Genomic DNA, 24,890 nt, shown 5'->3' on the forward strand with positions numbered 1-24,890 from the left:
AACTGACACGGACTTCGCTACAATGCAAGTTAATATATAATAATAATATATAGTCATATCCCGTGGCTATTCCATGGATATTTGTTCCTATTGGTTTGTTCCAAGTCACGTGACTTTCAAGGTCCCGGCGGTCAGAACAAAAAACATGGTGGACAGTTCTCTCATTTTTTGTGAAAAAAATCAATATTTTGACTTAGTTTCTGCATAAAAATGGATTTTGATCACATTTCTAGCGAGAAATATTTGTTTTATTTTCTAAATATTCACTCAGAGAATGTACATAATCACTTTGTATGTTGGAATAGCCACGGGATATGACTGTCATTAACTTGCATTGTAGCGAAATCCGTGTCAGTTTCACGGATTCCTGTGAGACCAGGTTGTTATTATAGTCTAGACGGATTTCAGAAGAAAAGCCTTCTATAAGAAGTGAGGAGCATTTATGGGTACAAGTCAGGAACCGGCCTACTTTACATATTTCAAGGGTGCTGAGTCCAAAAAAAATGGTTCCCAAACAAACATTTGAGTTTTTGACCTTCTCATTTGCATATCAAAATGGCCGCCAAATTGCCCATCTTGCACAGTCGTTGGTCCATTTCCCCCTTAGTTTTTTTGAAAAAACTGTAAAAACACTTAAAATACAGTATAAACTTTAATCTATATTTTATGTATATTATCCGTATATTCAAAGGAATTCTGTAAAATAATTTACAGTTGTTTGGCAACTTTTGCTGCCAGAATTTTTTTCTTCTTCTTCATTGTACAGTTCCTCCTTGTTTGCTTGTGATGTCAGTGGTGAGAGTCATGTGTTTTTTGTGAAAGTTGAGTACAGTAACTTTAACGCTCACAACATCCAGATTAAAGTTAAACAGCAGCATAATTCATACTTTTCTTGTGAAAACACAGCACAGCCAAAATCTCTGTTTGCATAATAATTTATTCACATATTTTTTTCACATACTATATATTATTATTGCTGCAGTTCTGGAGCCTCTCGGGTATTCACTTTCAATATTCCCACAGTGGGATACTATGTTCATATCTCTTTATATTTTTCATCTTCATGCATGCTGAGTATAACATTTCACAGGAGCAGGATGCAAATAAATAAAACAGTCTCTTTTTAAGTTACATGTCATAATCTATCCATTCTATTAATGCTTCAATAACATGCCTTTTTCAAAGTCCATGAGGGGGTTTCGGGGGGGAGGGACACTTTTTTGGAACATATGATCTCCATTAGAGGGTGGAGGCTTAACAAAGGGCACATTAATAATACATACTGTTAAAGCTGGCAATCTATGATTAATCTTCATTACCCCGTCCAAGTGAAGCCCGTCTACACCGCATAGGGAAAAGGCTACGTGTTATTATTACATATCATCTATGTACAGTAACTTTGAAATATGGCACCAAATCTGCTTGTGAAAAAAGCTTGAGGTTACATGTTAAAATATTTGTGACTACAATACTTTTTCCTGTTTAACTGAATACAAATCTTTATATAACTCCATTCAGCCCCTCAGACAGCGATCGCAAAGTGGAAACGCTGGCACACTTCAGTCTCGACTGTTTTCAGTGGTTTCTGAGAGTAAACATTGTGCCTTGCAGGCATTGAGAGCATTGTGGTGCGTGACACAGTGTTGGAAAGTAACTCTAACTCATCTTCAATGCACCATGTGTCTCGCTTTGAACAAAAGCTCCCAGGCAATGTCAGTCTGCCGTCTGATTGGCACCTAATGACACAAACATATAAAGAGGAGTGACATTTTTTATGAAAAAAGCCTGGTACGCTGACATCAAATACTCCAGTTTCTACTGTTGGTTTTTCTGTCTGACTTTGTTTCTTGTTGAAAAAGGTGCTTGTTTGTCCGCCGAGTGACTTTACTCGACAACGCGAAATAACACATATAATAGAAATAATATCTTTCTCTCTGTAGCTTGGATTAGTTTAGCATTCAATTTTCTGACTTAAGTCAGACATTGGCTTTTTTTTCCCGCACACATGCGTATGCATGCACACGCTTAAGCTCTTGCATAAGCACACATAATTGGAAAATCAGGGGATTATTTCTGACCTACAGCAAAGGCAAATAATAAAGAACTTCAGATAATTCAACCTCAGACTATCTTTACAGTATTTTAATATAATTAGTAACTGCTCAGTTTTATCTGTTTGAAGGCACCTAGTGTCACCTAGGCAGAGCAGAACTCTCCATCATGTCAGCTTTAGGTGTAAGCTTTGTTACAGTTTTTAGGAAGGTGATTCTCCTCTCTTGACGTGTCTCTACTTTGTGAATTGATGCTTTGTCATGACTACACAGAGTCTATCTGTGCTCCTGAATAATAATGCAGTGGTGAGTTTTGTGCCCTAATGATTGGGGGTCCTGGACCAGGGAAAAGCTCTTCTCCAAAATGTTCGAGGTCCTCGATCCCCCAGGCAGAGAAGCCTCTGTCAGACGTAGGCTGACTCACTAGACTGGGTCCTGCCCAGGTTTGGGGCCTGGGACAGGTGTGAAACATCCTTCTTGCGCACTTCACAGATGGACTTCCTCCGGGCCTGCACCCCTCGCATGGCCGTCTTTATCTTCCTCCAGCCCAGGTGGTTGAGCTCAGCCAGGTTGAGCAGCACACATATGCCGCTCACGGCAAACATAAAGACCAGAAACACGGTCTTTTCTGTAGGACGAGACACGTAACACTCCACCTCCTTCACACACGGGTAGCGATCGCACTCAAACATCCCTGGCACGTTGAAGCCATACAGGAAGTACTGGCCCGCCAAGAAGCCGATCTCCAGCGCGTTGCGGAACACCACCTGGATGACGTAGAAACGGGAGATGCCTTCCTGTCGCCGCACTTTGGAACTCTTGTGTGTTTGAGGGAGCCCCCGGGGGCCGTTGGGGATCTCCTTGACTTCCAGGCAGTCGTGTTCCTCCTTGCTGCTGTCGGGGTGCACCAGGATGCCGTTGATGTTGCGAGAGTGAAGCTTGCGAGCGTGGTGGTCGTGATGGCGGCCGTGGTGACCGTGACCGTGATGGTCCATGTAAGGATGCAGGAGAGAGTAGCTTCGGTCCCGCGCTTTGGCAGACTGGTGGACAGAATATGTGATGAAGCACAAGCTGGGCGTGCACACCAGGATGATCTGAAAGACCCAGTAGCGGATGTGTGAGATGGGGAAGGCCTTGTCGTAGCAGGCCTGGTTGCAGCCGGGCTGCATGGTGTTGCAGATGAACATGATTTGCTCATCCTCGTACACCTTCTCCCCCACTATGCCGACTATAAGGATACGGAAAATCACCACCACTGTCAGCAAGATCCTGCAGAGAGACAGAAGGAGGAGGAAAGGGCAGGAAGGGGAGGGGGTGAAAGAGAGACAGATAATGTCAGTTAGTGAGGAACAAATGCATTCAGGAGATTCAGGAAATATCTGTTTAAAGTTGATTGGTTAAAGAATAAAAACTGATTTGATCACTTTGCACCCTAAAACCATTGCAGAGCAACAGAAAGAAAACAGATCTCTTTGCCAGTGTTTGTGTGCGTGTGTGTGTGTGCATCGGTAGGTTCATGCATCAGTGTGTGTGTGTGTGTGTGTGTGTGTGTTTGCATGTGTAATCACTCAGCTGCTGTGACAAACAACACCGTAGGATGGTAGAGTTGTGCTCTAGATAGCATGCACACATGAACAATCATAAGAGACTAACAACAGGAGGTCGTCGGAAGATAAAGGTGATTTCACACTTATCTTCACTGTGGAGCTGAAACGGAACAACAGTCAGTGTGTGTGTGGCTGCACACTTATGCTTTAACAGTGACTGCTATGCTCATTTAGGGAACAGTGTTGAGAAATACATTTTTAGCATTTTTTCGATACATCGTATTCTATTACAAATATCGTCATTGTTGCAAAGCTGCCTTACAAAATATTTATTTTTTCAGTGGCCTGAAACCTGAAACAGAGCAAGCAAGCACAACCTTATTTATATTATATTATATTATGCATGGCACATTTCAATCCCTAAATGTGCTGTACAACACATGAGCTTTTACAGAAGAGGCAGCCATGTGTATAGTGTTAAGACAAAACATCAAAGTGAAATTTGAATAATTAAGTTTAGAAGAATTCAGACATATGACTTAAACTAAACCACAATCATATTGATACATTTTTGAAATTTTTGAATGTTTTTTATTTATTTTTATTTTTTAATCTATATTATTTCATTTGTAATATTATTTTATTCATGTATTATTTTTATTTTCCCCTTACTCACTTATATGTGTTCATTAAAATATTAATTTATAATGCATTTTGGTAACACTTTACAATAACCATAATTTATAGATGGTAAATAGACCATTTATAAATGGTAAACAGATAGCTTATTAATGTTTAATCATCATTTATAAACCGTATATAGGCCATTTAGAATGGTAAATAGAAAATGTATTAATGTTGAACTATACATTTTTTTTAATAGATGGTATATTAATGTAAATTGATATTTACTTCACCATAAACAAACAATTACATTATATTATTAGTTTATTAATAGTTTTGCACTCATTATAACATTTTTAACACCATATTAAGTATGTAAATTATTTCAAAATTATTCTTATACCTTTAAGAAATTGTTAGAAAACATTTAAAGAATAAATATGTATAGAATTTTGTAAATGGTTAATAATTGGTTTATAAACCATCTATAAACATTACTTAGTTGGTTATTGTAAAGTGTTACCTGCATTTTTTTAGAATAATAATAATCTTGTTCCTTCTTGTAAAAGACAAGAGTTGCAAAAAATAGAAATAATAATAATTATGAACAGCAGACCAGACTACTGAAAGGCACAGCTAAAAAAACTGTGTTTTCCGTTTAGTCTTGGAGGCAGCGTCTCTATTCCCAGAGTCTTAGTTTGAGTCCTGGTTATTAGCAGCAGAGTGCTGAACCATACAGGTGGCATCTTCTAAAATCTTCCCATTGAGCCTCATTAGTGCTTCACTGCAGTGCCAGAGATGTGTGTCCAGGGGCTGGAGCATCCAGAGAACAGTGTGGCTGCTTTTCAAGGCCTCTGAGAGACTGGTGTGCTGTGTGCTGTTATCTTCTGGTGTCGATCCAGCCTGAGCACTGCGGAGGAGGACTGGGGCTTTAGGGCTGCACTGTCAGCTCTTTCTAATGAGCGAGGAAAGCCTGCACATCATGGGGCTCCCTGGTATTTATGCCACAATGCAGTGGATGTGCATGCTCCCTGCGTGGAGGAGCCAATTACCTCGAACACACTCGTTTCCCAGCATAAGAAGTCACCCGAGGCAACTGGAGGGACGGAGATAGATGGGAGGTGGCCCCAGGTGGGTGAGAACAAGCGGGGTAAATGTCAGCTACATGTGACAACAGCCTTTTAATTCATCTTGCATTTTAAATGTGCACATGAAAAGTTGAACCTGGTCTCACAGAAATCCGTGAAATAGCCACGGATTTCGCTTAACTCAAAATCCGTGGAATAGCCACGGAATCCCTCAAATTTCCGTGAAACTGACACGGATTTCGCTACAATGCAAGTTAATGACAGTCATATCCCGTGGCTATTCCATGGATATTTGTTCCTATTGGTTTGTTCCAAGTCACGTGACTTTCAAGGTCCCGGCGGTCAGAACGAAAAACATGGCGGACAGTTCTCTCATTTTTAGTGAAAAATCAATATTTTGACTTAGTTTCTGCATAAAAATGGATTTTGATCACATTTCTAGCGAGAAATATATGTTTTATTTTCTAAATCTTCACTCAGTGAATGTACATAATCACTTTGTATGTTGGAACAGCCACGGGATATGACTGTCATTAACTTGCATTGTAGCGAAATCCGTGTCAGTTTCACGGAAATTTGAGCGATTCCGTGGCTATTCCACGGATTTCTGTGAGACCATGTTGGAAAAGTTCATATTGTCTATAGTGTATCATTGAATCAGGCCTCAGACACCTGCTTTCTATGGTTCCTAAGGTGAGGATTTGTTTCCACAGAGAGAAGAGGGGTGTAGACTCGATATGGAAGAAAAACTCTCTGTAAATTGTGACAAATGTCGATTGAGGAGACAGCTCGTGAGAGGTATCAGAGGAACACGTGTGAGCGCGAAACAGACTGAAAATAGAGCATCGCTCCGCTGCAGGACTGTTCCCGCTGCTCCACCTGCAAGAGCATGCCTGTGTGGGTTTATTTTTTTGTGTGTATGTGTGAGAAAGACAGACATGAGGACACAGAGACAAAGAGGGGAGAGTCAGCCATGTGTGTGCAAAATGGCAAACATGTCCGGTCGTCAGCGCTCTGAGCAGCTGTGAGCAAACACGCTACACTGAGTCTCAGTGTGTTTGGAAGCACAACAGAATAAAGCTTCTCTGCACCTTTTGGTCCACTGGAGGTTAAATGCAGGTCGTGTATGTAATTTACACTCTTTCAGTGGTCCTGTGCTGCTGTGAGCTCCATGTTTCTGTCTTCACTGCTTGTTTGACAGCAGTGGGTTACATATGGAAGTAAATCTGTGTCATCGGAGTTTGAAATAAAAAAGACGTTGAATTTCTAGCACTGAATATTTCTGCATTGAAATTATGTATCTGAATGTTTTTCAGCGTTAAAATTCAACCGCAAAAAATTCAACCTCAAAAAATTCAACCGCAAAAAATTCAACCGCAAAAAATTCAACCTAAAAATTTGCGTTTCAATTTTTTGAGGTTGAATTTTTTGCGGTTGAATTTCTAGCCTATGCATTGAAATTATGTATCTGAATGTTTTTCAACGTTAAAAATTCAACCTCAAAAAATTCAACCGCAAAAAATTCAACCGCAAAAAATTCAAACGCTAATTTTTAGGTTGAATTTTTTGCGGTTGAATTTTTTGAGGTTGAATTTTTTAAGGTTGAAAAACATTCAGATACATAATTTCAATGCATAAATATTCAGTGCTAGAAATTCAACGTCTTTTTTATTTCAAACTCCGATGACACAGATTTACTTCCATAGTTACACTGAAGGGCTCACACTGACGGTTCTCTGCACCACGAGGACTCATTGACTCATTCTGCTTGCTGAGATAGAAACCTGTGATCGACACTGCTTATTTACTTGCAAACATTTGTTCATATAATGAAGGAAGGAGCTCATGTTCAGCATCAGTGTGAGAGTCTGCAGCTCAGGATGTGGATTTAAAGCGAACAGCTTCACCGTCTCTTTCTATTCAAGGTCTGCTTCTTCTCGTGACTCTGATAATTACTACATCATAATAGCATTAACTAAATGTCACTAAGTCTGCCTGCTATCCACATCTCTGTTCAGTGACTCGAGCTCACAGAGTAGACAGGTCTTTCGGGGTATAAATGTCCACTAAAATAGTCAAATTTCTCTCAAATATGCTTTATAATTTAGACCTTACTGGTGGTTTGTATTCATTTTATTTACAGGGAATTTCTGCAAATATAAATATATACAACACCTCTGTGTAAGCAGTTTGCAATCCACTGGAAACAAGCCTGCCTATCCCCATACTGCACATCAGTAGTGGACAAACAAAGGACTTAGACCACTATTTGTGTCCCGTTTGAAACAAAAAGTGCTTGTCATAAGGGATTTTCTAAATGAACACAGTCAATGTCTCCTAAATATAACTAGTTGGTGTAAAGTTATCCCTCTGCATGTCAGATCACATGACTTCTTCATGACGTCACAACTTAAAAATGAAGCAGCGTGTTTTCAGCTTCCTTATAAAGTATTGACTTGAAACTCCATGCCATTTTGGCAGCGTAAAACTGGAGGTAAGGTGAAATATATTTAGAATAAAAATATAGATATATAGAATATGTTCTTCTCATTTTACCTCTAATATTTTATATTCGTAACCAACATGTAACATTTTTATTGAGCAGAATGTTGATCCTGTAAGTCAAAGTAAAAAGATAATTATCAGGTCATATAGGTGAAGTTGTGTTGAAAAAATATGATACCAACATGGCATTGTAAAAAATTTTTAAAGTGGTATATACAGGTGGAATGAAAAGGATTCAAAAACGGACAAAATAGCCCAAAAATCCAAAGGGTTGACTAAAAGTTTTGCTGCCTAAACCTAACCAAGTAGTCCCGTGTCCCAACATTAACCAGGGGTTTAAAACTGCGTTCACAGAGCAGTCATTTTTTTGTAAGATATCATAAGAACATATATTTTCAGATCTGTAAACCATAGATGAGAATAAACTGATGTGCTGCAGGTCCATTTCACGCCAGCTGACTACTGCAGCTTTGTTCACCTTAACAGTCAGACTTCCTTAAATGTTATAGAGAAAACTTTCCTTAAGTACCGTACTGCAGATATTCCATCTTCACTTGTTTGTCCAGCGGATTTACGTCGTTAAAAAAAATCCAAGACAGTGCAAATATTGAGTGTTGTGCTGTGCTGTGTGTGTTTGTGTCTCCATGTGTGTGTGTGTGTGTGTGTACTCCACTGCTGGATAACAGGATAATCAGCACGGGGCAGATTGCTGCATTAGCAGAAAGCAGTGGACGAAGGTTATCTGCAAACATCAGTGTTTTAAGTCCTGCGGAGGAACGAGCCAATACTGTACGTCAGGGCCGATTGGGACAGGACAGCCTGAACCTGCAGAATATTCAATAACCACCATTAATGATGGAAAAGATTTTTTGGGGGCAGAATATCAAAATAAGGCCACCGGCTGCGTCAAAGAGGAAAAAGACTAAAGCATGGAAACAATCAAATACACCAAAATTAAGAGCATGGGTATTAACAGCAGAACAAAGTTTAGAGATGGAAAGACTAACTTTTAGAAATAGGGAACAAATACATATTTGGAACAAGTTATACTGTAAAGAAAGGCTGGTAAAAACAGTGGAAATATTTAATCAAATTAAGGAGATGAACTAAATGGTCCCCACACCAACACTAACACTAACACATGCACACACACACACACACAGATTCATGAACACGCATACATGCACCACCGCTTATTTTTTCATTATATTATTACCTTTTTTTTTTATTAAATTAGTTTTGTTGTTTATTTCTTTTCTTAGAGATCCTCATTTGGGGAATACCAGTTTGCCTTGTATATATGTTTGTCTGTTTACCCTATTATTATTATTATTATTATTATTGTTATTTACTTTGTGAATATATACCTTGAAAAAAGGGGGGAAAAATGCAAGGTACAATATTGTAAAGAAAACTAAATGACTCATTATGTTTGTGAAAGTAAGAAGCCTTGCAATAAAGTATTAAAAAAAAAAAAAAAGAGGAAAAAGACACTACAATGCTGCCTGAAACCAAAAGCTCCTTAAATGGCCGTTAAATGATCTCCCACATCAGTCACCACTCATTTAGTCGCCTTCAGCTAACACTCATCATGGCGTTTTTTTTGGAGACTTTTTAAATCCCTGACACTCTGCCAGAGATTTAATAAGATTTGGAGTAAAATTAATCTGTATCCCTGGATTGGGCTCAGTTATTTTTGAATTCTCACAGTGAAAACGATCAGCAGACGAGCGACCAGCGAGGAGGAACTGAAGATGAAGATGCTCCTCTCCTGTGTCGCTTTAGCTGACTGACCTGTGAGATTGTGTGTATAGTGTAATGGTAGCTGCTCTCTTTAGCTGGTGTGTCGGCTGGACATGCAGGCTGTGTCTTTCCCAGAGGCTTTCACGCACACAAACACACACATACACACACACACACACACACACACGAACACACACACAAACACACACATACGTTCATTCATACAGCAGCTGCTGATGCCGGCCTCCGGGGACGACAATTGCCTCTAGCCCAGCAGCAGATGCATTGACACACACACACACACACACACACACACACACACACACACACACACACACACACATACACACATTGTGAATATAAATTACCCTTTACTGTATATGAGTCAACACATATATGTCTGCACATATGCTGTGCAGTATGTACTTAACCCTCCTGTCGTCCTTCCGGGTCCTTCCAATCTGTTTTGACTATTCCTTCTTTCCTCCCTCCTCCTGCCTTCCTCTCTTCTTTCCTCCTTCCTTCTTTCCTCCCTCCTCTATCCTCCTTCCTTATTTCCTTCCCTCGCCCCTCCTTTCTTTCTTTCCTTCCTTTCCTCCCTCCTTCCCTTCTTTTCTTTCCTCCTTCCGCTATCTCCTTTCCTTTCTCTCTTCCTTCCTCCCTCCTGATTTCCTCTCCTTTCCTCCTTCCTTCCTTCCTTCTTTCAACCCTCCCGCCTCCATCCCTTCCTCTATCCTCCTTCCTTCTTCCCTTCCCTCGCCCCCCTTTCCTTCCCTCCTTTCTTTCCTTCCTCCTTCCTTTCTGCCCTCTTTCCTTCCTTCCTCCCTCCTTTCTGCCCTCTTTCCTTCCTGCCTCCCTCCTTTTCTCCCTCCTTCCTTCTTTATTTTTTCCTTCCTTTCTTCTCCTCCTCCCCTTTCTTTCCTCCATCCTCCTTCCTTTCTCTCTCCTTTCCATTCTTTCTCCTTTTCCTCCTCTCTTCTTTCCTTACTCCATCCTTCTTTCTTTCCTTCCTTCTTTCCTCCATCCTTTTTTACTTCCCTTTGCATCCTTCCCTCTTCTTCCTTCCTCGACCCGAGGACAACAGGAGGGTTAATGTCTGACAGTTCTCTGAAGGACTGGCTAAGTGCAGCATTATCTGCAGAGAGTAAAAATATTCTCCCCGCCCGTACGCTCTCAATAATAAGCTCCACTGATTGCTGATGGCAGCACATAATGAATAAAGACCTTACCAGGCATAGAAATTAGGCAGCTTAATTATCAGAGTGCAGACATTTCTTTCCTCCCGCCCCTCATCCAATGTTCCTCTATCAAACTGTTTTAATAGTTTTAGGTCTTGCCCACTTATCAGGCAGACGTGTATGACCGCCTGAGGTGCTGTGACCAATACAGTAATATAAAGCTAAACTTGTGTGGCGGCTCACTTACTTCTGGCCTCTTATTTAAACCTCTGAACCCCAACAAGCTGTTTCAGGGCATTTTTTTTTAGCTCTTGCTACATTTTACTCACTGTGGCCTTGTATTTCACTGCAATATATAAAATATAGAAGTCCTGCAGCTCTATGGAATCAGCACAGTCATGACTACAAGCTGGAACAACTTAAAAAATGTCTTCTCTGCAGAATAACACGGTTGTAATGACATAAATCATGAACAAAAGAAAAATACAGGTTGAATTTCTTCTGATTCTCTGAAATAGTTGAATAATTTACACATACAACACTTTTCCAAGTGCCCACAAGTGTCAAAAAAACAACAACCTGGGTCTCCACATGCTATACATAATGAACTATTTGCATTTTTACAGCCTCTCCTGTCCTCTCCTCTCTGCTCTGTGTAAACAGATTTTCAGTGAATATTTGTCACGTCTCAACAGAATCAATCATGGCTTCACAGTGTCGCTGAGGAGCAGAATTTAATATTTTTAACAGGATCTACATGTAGAATAAAGTGATTTTGACAGAAATCTCACAATTTTAAGCTTCATTTTGGTTTCTTTTTCTAAGGGATACTTTCGTAACTTATGGTGCATTCAAGGACTGACAGAAAGGTCACATTACGACAATAATGCCTGTTTTTACAGTTTCTTTCTATGATAAATGGTGTGTTTTTGGCGACCGTTTAAAGAAATCACATGTTAATTACAACCAGCAACATTTTACGGAGAGTACAAATTGTTTTAAAAAATAGACCTCTTCTATACTTGTGATTCTACACAACAATCATAAAAGCCTTTTCAAACTGTGAATTTCAGAAATGTAATTATCTCACTTGCTCGTTTAACAACTGTGAAAGAAATGACTTCCAGCTGTTGGAAGGTTAATTTGGGGAGACGTGACAGATTACTGCGTCAATAGCTGGGATAGATATGAACAGGTTTTGAGTTATGATAATTATTAAAATAATAAAGAGAAGGCTTTTGTATGACAAACAAAATGTGCAAACATACAAGAAGAGAGGTGAAAAGAACACAATGTAACATTTATAAGAGATAAAAGATTAAATATGCATATAAAATATATATATATATATATATTAAATATTAAATATATATTAAATATTAGATATATATTAAATGTGTTAATTATTGTGAGCACACAACCACAATGCAAATATGTACTGACAAAAAAATGTAAAATAAATAACTATAAATAAATAATAAATATAATAAATTATATAAAAATATTATGAAGTGATGCTTCACAATAATTTAAAAAAATGGCCTAAAATCTACTTTTATTTTCTCCTTTGTTGAAGAAGAGACACACAGCTGGAGGATTTCGTGTCTGAAGAAATTCCGCACACACAACTTTTCTATTAACTCAGTGCACAGCTTAACCATGCGTGGTGATGATGTCAGAGGACGCCAGATGCAGCCTCCTTTCATCTCATTTGTCTTTATTCCATCTGAAATTACCCTTTCATCTAAAATTACCCTTTCATCTCAACTCTCGCTAAGGGATGCAAACATTAAGCGTTGGGTATTTTCTCCAAAATAACTTGAAAGTTCAAAAAAACCTTCAAATAAACAGTATCAGCATTTCCCATTTTGCTGATTGCATCAATATGCATTTTCAGGATAATCCATAAATCACGTTGCAGCTTTTCAGGATTCAGAGCGATGACAGGAACATGACAAACACATTACAAATAAAAGCAGAGGATGGCTTTTATTCCAGTATTAGACATACTGAAAGGTTCTGTACAGACAACACAAAATGTACCATGTGTGTGTTTTTTTAATGGATGACTCAGCTTCAAACAGAAGATCATTTTATTTTTCAGTGGGACACAGAGCAGATTAGACTTATTTTCACTCAGCCCACTCATTCAAGTCTGTAACCTAATTTAGCTCAATATGATGCTGTGTCTTCATTTAAACTTGGGAAACTTGTGGAAATTTTGTGGAAAAGTATAATTATACTGTAGGTGGATATTAACACTTTGAATCCCTCCATCATTGAAATGTATCTTTTTATTTGAAATATCACCAAAAATACATTGTTTATCTTAGAAAGAAATTGAATGCACCATAGGTTACGAAAGTTTCCCTTTAAAAAGAAACCAAAACAAAGCTTGATTTGTGATATTTCTGTCAAAATCACTTTATTCTGCACGTCTCATTTAAACCCATCCCAAAAATAAACTGTTATCATAATAATGATCATAACTGGAAACCTGTTCATATCTATCCCAGCTATTGAGGCAGTAATCTGTCACGTCTCCCCAAATTAACCTTCTCTGTTTCCTCCTTTATTCCTGCAAAAACAGCTGGAAGTAATTTCTTTCACAGTTGTTAAACGAGCAAGTGAGATAATTACATTTCTGAAATTCACAGTTTGAAAAGGCTTTTATGATTGTTGTGTAGAATCACAAGTATAGAAGAGGTCTATTTTTTAAAACAATTTGTACTCTCCAAAGTCGCCAAAAACACACCATTTATCATAGAAAGAAACTGTAAAAACAGGCATTATTGTCGTAATGTGACCTTTCTGTCAGTCCTTGAATGCACCACAAGTTACGAAAGTATCCCTTAGAAAAAGAAACCAAAATGAATCTTAAAATTGTGAGACTTCTGTCAAAATCACTTTATCCTACATGTACCATTTAAATCTCTCCCAAAAATAAACTGTTTTTAATAACTAGATCCTGTTAAAAACATTAAATTCTGCCATGATTGATTCTGCTGAGAGGAACGATCACGTGACAAATATTCACTGAAAATCTGTTTACTTAGAGCTGCAGTTATATATTAATATACTATATATATATATATATTTATATATATATATATTGCAGTGAAATACAAGGCCATAGTGAGTATAATGTAAAAGTTAAGTGCATAACATCCTTGCAAGAATACTTCCCTGTTGAAATGCATGTACTTCCTAAGTAAGTGCATTGTGTACATATTGTTCTAACAAAAGTATCCAAATTGAGACACAGTTACTTTAAAAAATATATTTTGACCACAAGTTTGCAGAAATAAGTCTCTTTAAGAAAAGTTAAACTCTCTGAATTCTAAACTTTGTGTTTCCTTTCAACATGCCTGGACTTATATAGGCACCTTTGATTCAGGTGTAGCTGCAGTGGAAAAATATTCTCAAGAAAAGTGAGTTGCTTTGTGGTCTACTGAGGACATGAATCAGCTGAGTGGCTGCCAGCCCTGCAGTGACTCACACAGATAATGGTGAGACGAGAGAGAATCCCTTTCTCTTTGATTCTGACAGACTGACAACTAAACCTGATGTTTCCTGTTTGTACAGTTTACACTTTTATGTGTTTAACTGGAGCTGTACGCAAAACATATAACAACAAATTAGACCCAAAAATGCCATGTACATCGTTTATGTGGATGTTGAGTAGATTTTGAACCAAACGATAGATAATGTGAATAAAAACTGTTTAACAGTGTCTTTTTTTATGAACTGAATGTTTTTAACAAGATCTAGTTATCCCAAATGGTTTATTTTTGGTGAAATTTTAAATGAGGAATGTAGAAAAAAGTGATTTTGACAGTAACAAAATAAAATAATACCTTTGAAATTTGCTTTATCCAATGTTCAGATTAATGCCCTGGAAATATATGGAAATTTTAGTAATTTTTCCAGAGTTCACGCCTCATTTGCATATCTTAACATACAATTTCAGAAAACTTGTAATGCAAAAAAAATATTGTCCTAATGCAAATCACAAACTGGGGAAGTTTCATGGTCATATCTATAAGTAAAATAAATTACCCTATTAATGTTATTATATGGAAATGCCAATGTGTAATGTGAATCTCTGCAGAGCCCTTTACAGCATCTTTTAGCTCGTTGTTTTTGGATTTACAGCCTGCAATTTTGTTGTTGTTGCAATTGTTTTTAATTCAGCAGCAAAGATACACTTCATTAATATCTTTATTATTATTCTCAGCAGTAATAGCAAAGCTTTTTTCTCTTAATAGTCAATGCTTATCCATTTGTTTCATGATTACTGATGAAGTAATCCTAATAGACAGTTGGAAATGGATTATTCTCTCAGAACAAAAACATTTATAAACATTTCTTGTTTGTGTCGGGTCAGATTTCTTTCTACAGTCTTGAATCCTCCATCTTTGACTTTGTTCTACACAAGCTGGCCAAGTGGGGCAATGACCAGTCAGCCGAGTCAGTGACCATTACGGCTGAGGAGGTGAAGCCATGTCGGTACAATGTGCTCCGGTTTAACTGCAGCTCTTTGAGTACAATAAGAACTGTGTTTCAAACAGAAAAATAAAATACTGTAAGGAGGCTGGGCCGTTTCCATCACACAAAATTAACTCTTAAAAGCCCTCGTCATGTGACTTATCGACATCAAACTGGAGAATTACTCCACTACAAGTAAAGTCCTGCAAACCTTTTCTGAACTGTACTCGTACAAGTACACTGCAAAAAAGCCAACTTGTGTTTTTTGGACTAAAACAGTGATTTTAGTTGGTAAAACTTGGAAATATAAATGATTGACATTTAGGGCAATAATGTAAGTTTGCACAACAAAGAAAGCCAGTTGTCTGCTCAAAAAGAAGTTGGTGAGTTGTTGTTACTTATATCTTTAAGTTGGGGTTCAAAACAAGGGACAATAGTTCTGCTAACTCTTATTTCTTTGTTGGGAAATTCGGTCATTAGCGAAAGCTAGCAGCTAACTGATGCTTGCGGCTAACTGATGCTAGCGGCTAACTGATGCCAGTGGCTAACTGATGCTAGCGGCTAACTGATGCTAGCGACTAACTGATGCCAGTGGCTAACTGATGCTAGCGGCTAACTGATGCTAGCGGCGCTGCTTGTTACAGCTACAAGAGTAGCCATTAGCGCATCAATGCTAATTCAAAATTGTGGTCGCAACATTAGCTGACATTTCATAGCGGCGTTACAATCGTGCCAATTCAGCACATTGCATTGCAGAAGTTAGCAGAAGTAAGGACAATGTAAAATTATAAGTTAGTACAACTTACAGTTGAGTTGACAAAAATCTGAATTCAGAGTTGAGCAAACTCAAAAACAAAACTTAAAATATTTAGTTTAATTGTCCAACTTAAAATTTTATCGAAGTTTGTTGCCTTGAAATTTTGAGTTCACCCAACTTTTCTTTTTTTGCAGTGTACAAAAGTATCAGCATCAGAATGTACTTAAAGTATCAAAAGTAAGAGTACTCATTATGCAGAATATACCCACTCAGATAGTTTTATATATTCTAAATTCATTATTAGATTATTTGTATTGATGCATTTCAGTAAGCTGCATTTGATTGTGTGAAGATAGGGCTCATTTACACTATTCAATATACAGTTATCATGTTTAAGTTAAACAAGAAATGTCATAATAATCATTTTAAATTGGTAAAGTACACATACTTGAGTAAATGTACTTCAGTGGTAAAATAACATTACATGCTAACCCACTGAAACCTTGAAAACAGGCTCGAGATTCAGAGGGTTAATACAATTTTTATTAAGATTCATATATTTATTGTTTATTGCAAAATAAAAAATCATACCTCTGTATATTTTACTTGAAAATAGAACCAAACATTGTGCCCAAAAACAGGCCCGTAGGTAATTAAAGGTAAAGAAATCCTGTCCTAACCTATTTAATTAATGGTTTAAAACATGGGAAAATAAAGAGCATTTAAGCTATGTATAGGGAAACATTACACGGCCGGTAAAGCTCATTCACACCCCATCAATGTTTTGCTCAGATGAATAATAGCCTGCGCTGAATGAAAGCTGAGCTCAGCTTTACTGGCAAAATCCCCCTGTCGAACAGTTTAATCAATAACATTCAACATCAGGGATTGCTACACAAATAAACTAATGACAACTCTAGATGTGCAGAAAAATGGTTTAATTTGAAAGACAGTGCTGCTCCTCGCCAAAGGATGATGGATTACTAATCCTGTCAAATGCTGATATATTGCTGCCTCTGTTTTGCTTTGCAACACAATCTTCTCAGATTGTATAGATTTTATCCCAGGAGCTTATTATTAATGATACATGAAATATATTCTGGTTCAGCAGTAGAGAGGATGAAGCCCGTGCTCATTTTTTGTGAGGGTTTGAGGGAAGATATTCCTGGATGCAGGAATTTACACCCAACAAATGTTTCTAAATGTTTATCAGATTAGCTTCCTTGATCCTATTATCTGATCTGATAGTAACCAAAACCAAGGCTGAAATTGTGATTTTTTTGTCAAAATCACTTCATTAATTCACATGTCCCCAAAAATATATTTTTTTAATTTATATATTCTTGGGTTGCATGTCAGTCATCTGTCAGTCTTCTTGGGTTCATGGACTCTAATGCAGTAGTTCTCAACCTTTTTGAGTCGCGACCCCCAATTTAACATGCATGTTGTCTGTGACCCCCGCTCACTGAACAGAATCTCACAAGCACAGTTCAGATCATACAAAAAAGAAACAAAATGACCAAAAAAAGGAAACAAAATGACCAAAAAAGACACAAAATGACCAGAAAAGACACAAAATGACCCAAAAAAAGACACAAAATGACCCAAAAAAGAAAAAAATTACCTAAAAAAGACACAAAATGACCAAAAAAAGACACAAAATTACCCAAAAAAGAAAAAAATTACCTAAAAAAGACACAAAATGACCAAAAAAAGGAAACAAAATGACCAAAAAAGACACAAATTGACCAGAAAATGATCAAAGAAAGACACAAAATGACCCCAAAAAAAAGACATTAAGTGACCAAAAAAACTAAAACACATTAACACAGTGGAGACAGAACTGACTTCCAAAATGATTTGGCGACCCCCAGAAATCATCTCGCGAACCCAATTGGGGTCCCGACCCCAAGATTGAGAATAGCTGCTCTAATGGGCATATATATATATATATATATATATATATATATATATATATATATTAGTGAAATACAAGGCCACAGTGAGTAAAATGTAAAAAGAGCAAAAACACCCTAAAGTCTCTAGAGGGTTAACATAAACAGTAATTTCCCCTCTTTTAGTTGTGGTTGACTGAAATGACATGGCCATTGTCGGATGACGTCCTCAATTAAAACAGAGCATTCCTACATCTCAAATTATTTTGGGAGAAGTAGGGTGCCCTTCTCGAAGTAGGGTACCTCCGTCTTGTGGATATCCTGACCTATTTAAGCAAAGTAGAGAGAGAACGCAGAAGTGTGCACAACAACAAAACAACTTTTAGGCAGATTGTCATCTGTATTTTTGCTTTTAAAGGATATCAGGATATATTTGATCCTTTTAGGGCGTGCTGTTGTTTTTAGCAAACAGAGTTAAAGAGCAACAAGGTATTTTATACATCACTTTGTCCATTACATTAAAAGGTTGGACAAATCCGCATTCATTTTTAATGATGACTTGACATCAGTCTCAAGTTGCAACAAGGGCCACATAACATATTAAGATTTTATGAAGTACTTATGATGCTGAAGTGTGTGGCGATAGATGGTAAATAATTGATGGGTTAACTTTGTTATGCGGGAAAAAACAAATAAAAAGTAAATGGATATAGATTTTTTTTATGCAGTACATGAATAAAAAATGAACACATTCTATTTTCTTAAAATCTGACTGAAATGCAGTGAATGAAATGTGATGCAAAATACATGGAGAGTTTGTTCTCTTTTGCGTCTTATTGTTTATTCAGCCAAACCTGCACCGCTGTCTTTGCATAGATGGTGAATATTGCATGTAATTTCTCTCAGGATTGCATCGTCCTCATCTTTTAATGAGAGCTGCATATTGAATGTTGGAGTTTGGAATTAAAAAACATAAAGGTCTTGTGTATTTTTAGATATCCTCATCAATGCGGAGGACACATATTGAGTTTGTGCAGCCTGTGTCCTTAGCAGCAGGTCAGTCCGAAGGAGCTCTGACACAGATTCACCGCTCTGAACCTCTGCAGAGGAAAAACTTCTCTTCCTTCCTCTGTCTCCTCTGTGCCCGTTTTGTTCGACAGCTCACATCCTTTCCTCTCTACCCTTCCATCCGGCAGCCTTTATTATTTTATCTTCCTTAGATCACTCTAGTCCTCCATTATCTCTGCCTCTTTTTTTCCGCTCTGCTTGTCTTTGGCACTGACCTCACTACAGCATTGCAGTGTAGAGAGAAGATGCATCAACAAACTTCCTTCCTTCCTTAATTCCTTCCTTCCTTCCTTGTTCCTTCCTTCCATCCTTCCTACCTGCAAGGTGTAAACCTAAAGGCTTCATCTTCTCATGGTACAACACACATACAAGCACACCTGTGGCCCGCTAAACACCTGAGCACCACGTTCAAAATATGAAAATATGTAGTATGAACTGCACTGTAAGTTATTATTTTCTTGCTTTTTCATTAACTGGAAAAAAAGTATTCATTGATGGGTTTTTTGTGTGTGTTGTACTGTATTATTCAATTGCTTAATGGTCTTGAATGTAAAATTAGAGTAAACTCTATGTAAAAAAATATACAAAAATTGAATGTAAAATGAATGCAACTTTCTGTTTTCTGAAAGTAAAACTTTAAATTAAATGTAGAAAAAATGCTGGCATAAAAAGTTGCAAAACACTTACCATCATATAAAAAAAGTTTTCTCATGCTACAGATTTTAAATACAGATATTTACTGTATATTATCCATATTTTTAAAGGAAATAGCTGTAAAATAACTTATGGTTGTTTACTGTTATTTGATGGTAAGTGTGTGTGTGTGTGTGTGTGTGTGTGTGAAGCGTTCTGTTGTGCATTTCATATCATTTTTATTCTTACATACATTTTTTCATGCACTTTTTTTCAGATTAGTAGAAAAAAAAAATCTGAAATACTTAATATAATTTAGGTCTTTATTTGCTTGTCTATTTTCATCTGTAGATTTATTCTAAATTGCGCAAAAGTTTGCATTAATAATGCTCCATTCAAGTTTAAACATAACATTTCGGAAAACTTAAAAACTAAAAAATAATTGTTGTCTCAAAATGTATGGCATTTTACAATGCATATCTTTAAAGGCTTTTTTTCTTTTTTTTCTCATATTATGAACAAGAAATCTCTTTTTTTAGAGAGGGTTTCTTCACATAACATTAATTAAACATTTTATTACTGAAAACATGGGGGGAAAGAAGATATTATACCGCTGCTGACAGTTTTATGTGAGAGAATGTATATTGTCAAGGATTTTAAATACCAGTCTGATAAGCAAGATTAATAAAAAGGTTGAAAGTAAAAGAAAATAAATAATGAAAGCAGCACTTTTAATTGCAATAACAAGATGTGGCTTTTTGTTCATGATTCTACTCTAAAGTTCTTCACCAGACCTACCAACAAACCTCTAGTGCAAACCTGTTGTTATGAAAAATATATTTTCTGTACTAAATGTTAATTAGTCATTATGTGTACAACATTTTGAGACATATAAGACAACATTGTCAAGGCTGTTGGTGTTGTAATTTAAACAAATACAACAGTGCATCATCAGCTTATCGACACAGAAACAATTTATTAATTTTGGTGACAAATCTCAGGTTCATAGAAGTATTTATAAAGTATGATTATCTGTAGCTGCTGAGTGGAAACATCAACAAAGTCTCTGCAAAGAAATATTTGTAGGAATATTTGTAACAACTATGTTTCTCTACAAATTCTCATTGAATCGGTCCAAAAATCTTTGTAAGGTGGAATTTTTTATTTTATACACCTAGAATATGTGTGTAAGTATGTAGGTAATGTATGTCCATTAAGAATAGAAACTGATTATCAATTAATTAATTTCTTCAATTAACACACTAAGAGTCATTTTACAGGACATACTAAACAGTCAGTTATCTAATGCTGAAAGCCCCACGGTCATTAAAACTGTGAATAACACCATATTTGGTTTGGGCAAAGTGAATGAGGTTAATGCAGCCTTGACAATGATTCCTTTGACTGTGTAATCATGATTACAGTTATTGGTTATTCATGCACACACTGTACATTGTCCAGTTAGAAGTCAGGCGCATGGAAATCACAATACACAGTACACACACACATTAATCTTTGAATGAGTCATAATAATGCAAGCCACCTGTGGTTAGTCAGAGGCACAGAAGCAACTCTCAATTTGTCTGTCTCTTTCAAACACCATAATTAAGCTAACCTATGCCACTGCGTGGACATTTCTATTTTTTACTCTGTTATGTATGCCTGGGCTAATTATCTATCCTATGCCGGGGCATAGGTTAGCTTAACACCTACAATTAAGACTCAGCTTAATTGTAGCTAGATGACAATGCTATCTGACTGTAGTGGAGCTACATCCTCACGTTGCAAGAGAGAGGGTTGGCACTCAAACAGATGACTGACATGCAAACCATGTTCCAAAGTTTTGATGCAGGGGAGACTTTTCAGCCATGGGGAGACACCACTGTTCTGTCCTTTGGAACGGCATCCTTTTGAACTGCAAGCGCACACATGCAAATAAACTCTCTCAGATAAACTACACACAGGCTCAACGTCCTACATATGATGCCATCTATAGCAGTTGCTGCATGCTCCGGCCACACCCGGTGAAGTGCAGGACTTCACTCTGCACAACAGTGCAAACACTACATCACAGTTGGTTGTGTTCACGAGTGCAAGAGACCACACCTGACCACACCCAACTGTGTGTTGTTGGGTGTGGTCAGTGGTGCGACAGACTTGAACCTTTCAACCCATAGAGGTCAGTGCAACAATTTTGGCTCCATACATGATTTAGTGTGGAGTTGCTCATTAACAATCTAGGAGGCATCTTTTTACAGCACAAAACTGTGCCAGTGGTGAACAATTCTCCAACTTGCTGGTACATCCAAAAACATCATTCTGATTATTTAAATGTTAAGTGTCATTGATTTCCTGACCATGCGGACACATGCTTAGGATTAGGAATCAAGTCTTTATCTTTAGTATTTTTTGTGTTATTGCTACGAGTGACTTAAGAGTGTCTACTGTCTAAAAATGTCTGTCTACAGGGAAAAAAAGCCAAGATCCAGACCACCACTATCCCTATACCGAGGTCTCTCTGTCCACCAAACGGCATGAGAATTCTCCAATTTATTTTTTCAAAAGATATCCTGCAAACAAGCTAGCTAACAGGGACACATTAAAATCTGCAAACTAAGGGATCTACAGCCTGAAATACTCACAAAATACTGGACAAAGTGATTCCAAAGACACTTTTTGTGGACTCACATAGCATAGACAAGCAGAGTAGAAAGAGGGAACCTCATTGGAAAGCAGCTAATGTTACAGCTAATGCCCTAGGGTCAACTACAGAGCCTTGTAGGACAAACACAGTCTGAGGGAAGCCAAAACACATAGGGATCATTTACAGAGCATTTCACTATAGCACATAGCTAGTGTCCTGGACATCACACAAACTACTGACTGCATGAGGGGATTATTTTACTGGCTCATAATATCATTCCACTATCGAATGTTTGGAAGCTTTAACACAGCGGGTAATTAATCTAGTAGATTCTATCATATGAAAAACAAACACTGGTGCACAAATTCTAAATTGAGACAGAAAAGAAGACTAAATCTATATTAGGTTTTCAGGTAACCTTTTTTTAAATGTTCAACCAGTGACGTGCATGATCAACAAATAGCTCAAATCAAGCATAAAAGAGAAAGCTTGTTACATCATAACTCATTATGACTTTTGAAAGAGGTAGCAGACAAATTGAGAGTTGCTTCGGTGCCTCTGAAAAAAACTGTAGGCTTACAGTCATTGAATCATCCAAAGATTGATTTTTCAGCATTCTTTGCACCCTGTGCTCACAGGGTGATACTGATTCAGCTGCCAGGACTGGATTTTAAAGCTGCATTAAGTAATTTTTTGACCACTAGGGGGCGGAAAGACTCCAGAACATTTTCACAACAGTTAGCAATTAGCTTATGATGTTGTTATGGGCTAACATGTTAGCAAACAGTTGCCTACTTACAAATCCAGCAGAAACAGAGCAACACGGACATCCCTTTCGTCTCCTTTTTCTGGCCACCTGTTGAATGTAATTCCAATATTCACTGGCATTTAGCCCTTGTTTGGTCGTCCAACGCACGAGTGAAATATCGTTTGATTTTGGTGTGCGAAATTTTCTTCACCAGTTACTTCGGCTCTTTGCTGTTTCGCGCCCAGCATACAATTAGCCTGTTTTAGCTTCTGTGTTGGGAGCTGGTTGCCCACACTTATACAACCCGTCATTGTTTTGGTTTTGTCGCTCCAGGAAACCAAAACAACGAGCTGAAAATGTCTGAAAGCTCTGTAGAGCTTCATAGTGAGATACCGGCAGTACTACCAATCCCAAACGCAGGACGGAGTCGTATAATAAATGGCACAAAATATTGCTTAATGCATCTTTAAATCAAGTCAACATGCTATATGCAGGTTTTCATTCCATCTGAGGACTAGACCAGGTGATTTCATTATTTGAGGCACTTTCTACCACAGAGGAATCACTGAAATGACTTGGTGTAGTGTTTGATTGGAAGGAAAATCTCCATCGCACATCGTTTCAGATCTGTGATCAAGAGAAGTTTTGCTGTAATGCGGCTCACATCATCTCTGTTGCTCTAATGCAGGTACAATCTTTAAAGCAGGTAGATGAATGGTTCTATGCGCACAGTGCTTTGTGTAGTCAGTAAAGGCATGAGCCAATTTTCACTCCTTTAACTTACACACAGACACACACAGGAACACTCACAAACATCCAGTGGAGCAGAGAGAAGGTTAGGCCATGCCCTTGTTGCGGACTACCTGAGGTCTGGGTTAATGAGCACAGCAGTGCAGTCAAATTCATCATCTTTCATGGCTTTAATTTTTTTCTTCTGAAAAGCAATTTTTTAAAATTACAGATCTATACATTCGGGTTTCACCGGCTAAACCACTTTGACTCACTTTTGCAAATGAGCATCCCTGCGTGACATTTGGATTGTGCTTAATGGGTGGAAAATTCCACTTTTGCATTTAATTAATCACAGAGATGATGTGGAGCACATTTTTTTCACACAGATTTTACAGCATGTCTCCATGGCATGTCTCCACTGCTAATCAAACTAAGAGCTCATCTGTTCAACCCTCCACCACGAACCACCACAAACAAAATATGAGAAAAGATCTAATCAGACTTTCTCTATGATGCAAATAATTGTCTGCTGATAAGAGCAAAGTGAATGTTTTTTTTCTCAGGTTCACACAGAGTTCAGAGCCATTTACTCCCCCTTTGATTCTACCTTCCACACCTGCTTGTTCATCATCCTTTCATCTTCCGCACCTCTGTTCGCCTCTCACTCCCACTCCCCTCTCCTCCTTCTGTCCTATTGGTCTGTGGCCAACAGCATCAAGCATAATCTATCAATAGCTTGGCTATTAGGTAGTATCAACACGGGAACCTCTCTGTATTAACCATAATGCCAAGTAAAGCCCGCTATTGATTATGTGCAATTAGTTTAGCCCCTAACTAATGATGGGTGTCGAGGATAAGGGTGAGGAGAGCAAGGAGGAGGAAAGGATGGGGGGCGCAGTGATGACTGTGGGGGACTGTAGAACAGAGGAGAGCACTGGGACAAGCCTGAGGAGGGGGGTTTATCACCTCATACACTATATTGGACATAAAAACACACAGCTCGCCAGGAGAAACAAAAGCAAAAAAAATGTAAACTTCACACAAACCATCAGTGTCTTACCTTCCGATCATAGTAGAGTGCTGCTGGACGGCCGCCTCCAGCAGCCTCTCCAGGATGGTCCATTCCCCCATGGTGGTGGAGAGGTGGTAGGGCTGTCAGGAGTAGAACGACTCGGGGAAGCGACCCCCC

The 24,890-nt window shown here is 37.9% G+C and overlaps 1 protein-coding gene across 2 annotated transcripts; it reads right to left on the minus strand.

Moving 5' to 3' along the window:
- Positions 1-1,812: 1,812 nt before the first annotated feature.
- LOC131986525 (gap junction delta-2 protein-like) lies at positions 1,813-24,877 on the minus strand. 2 transcript variants are annotated; one of them, XM_059351520.1, is made up of 3 exons: positions 24,762-24,877; positions 23,021-23,077; positions 1,813-3,320 (listed from the first exon to the last, which is right to left on the minus strand). In XM_059351520.1, the coding sequence occupies exons 1-3, from the start codon at positions 24,830-24,832 to the stop codon at positions 2,456-2,458; spliced, it is 993 nt and encodes a 330-aa protein (XP_059207503.1). In that variant the 5' UTR covers positions 24,833-24,877; the 3' UTR covers positions 1,813-2,455. The 2 variants fall into 2 exon arrangements, with proteins under 2 accessions (XP_059207503.1, XP_059207504.1); XM_059351521.1 differs by lacking the exon at positions 23,021-23,077 and having other exon boundaries at positions 24,762-24,852.
- Positions 24,878-24,890: the final 13 nt, after the last annotated feature.

The sequence above is a fragment of the Centropristis striata genome, chromosome 15 (assembly GCF_030273125.1).
Source record: "Centropristis striata isolate RG_2023a ecotype Rhode Island chromosome 15, C.striata_1.0, whole genome shotgun sequence".
Classification (NCBI taxonomy): Eukaryota; Metazoa; Chordata; class Actinopteri; order Perciformes; family Serranidae; genus Centropristis; species Centropristis striata.

What these genes read in the sequence shown, in the direction of transcription:
- LOC131986525 (XM_059351520.1), bottom strand. Translation starts at nt 24,832, where the DNA reads ATGGGGGAATGGACCATCCTGGAGAGGCTGCTGGAGGCGGCCGTCCAG. An exon ending in CACTCTACTATGATCGGAAG is followed by an intron (nt 23,078 to 24,761) that starts GTAAGACACTGA and finishes TACATTCAACAG; the next exon opens with GTGGCCAGAAAAAGGAGACG. An exon ending in GCTCTGTTTCTGCTGGATTT is followed by an intron (nt 3,321 to 23,020) that starts GTAAGTAGGCAA and finishes GTCTCTCTGCAG; the next exon opens with GATCTTGCTGACAGTGGTGG.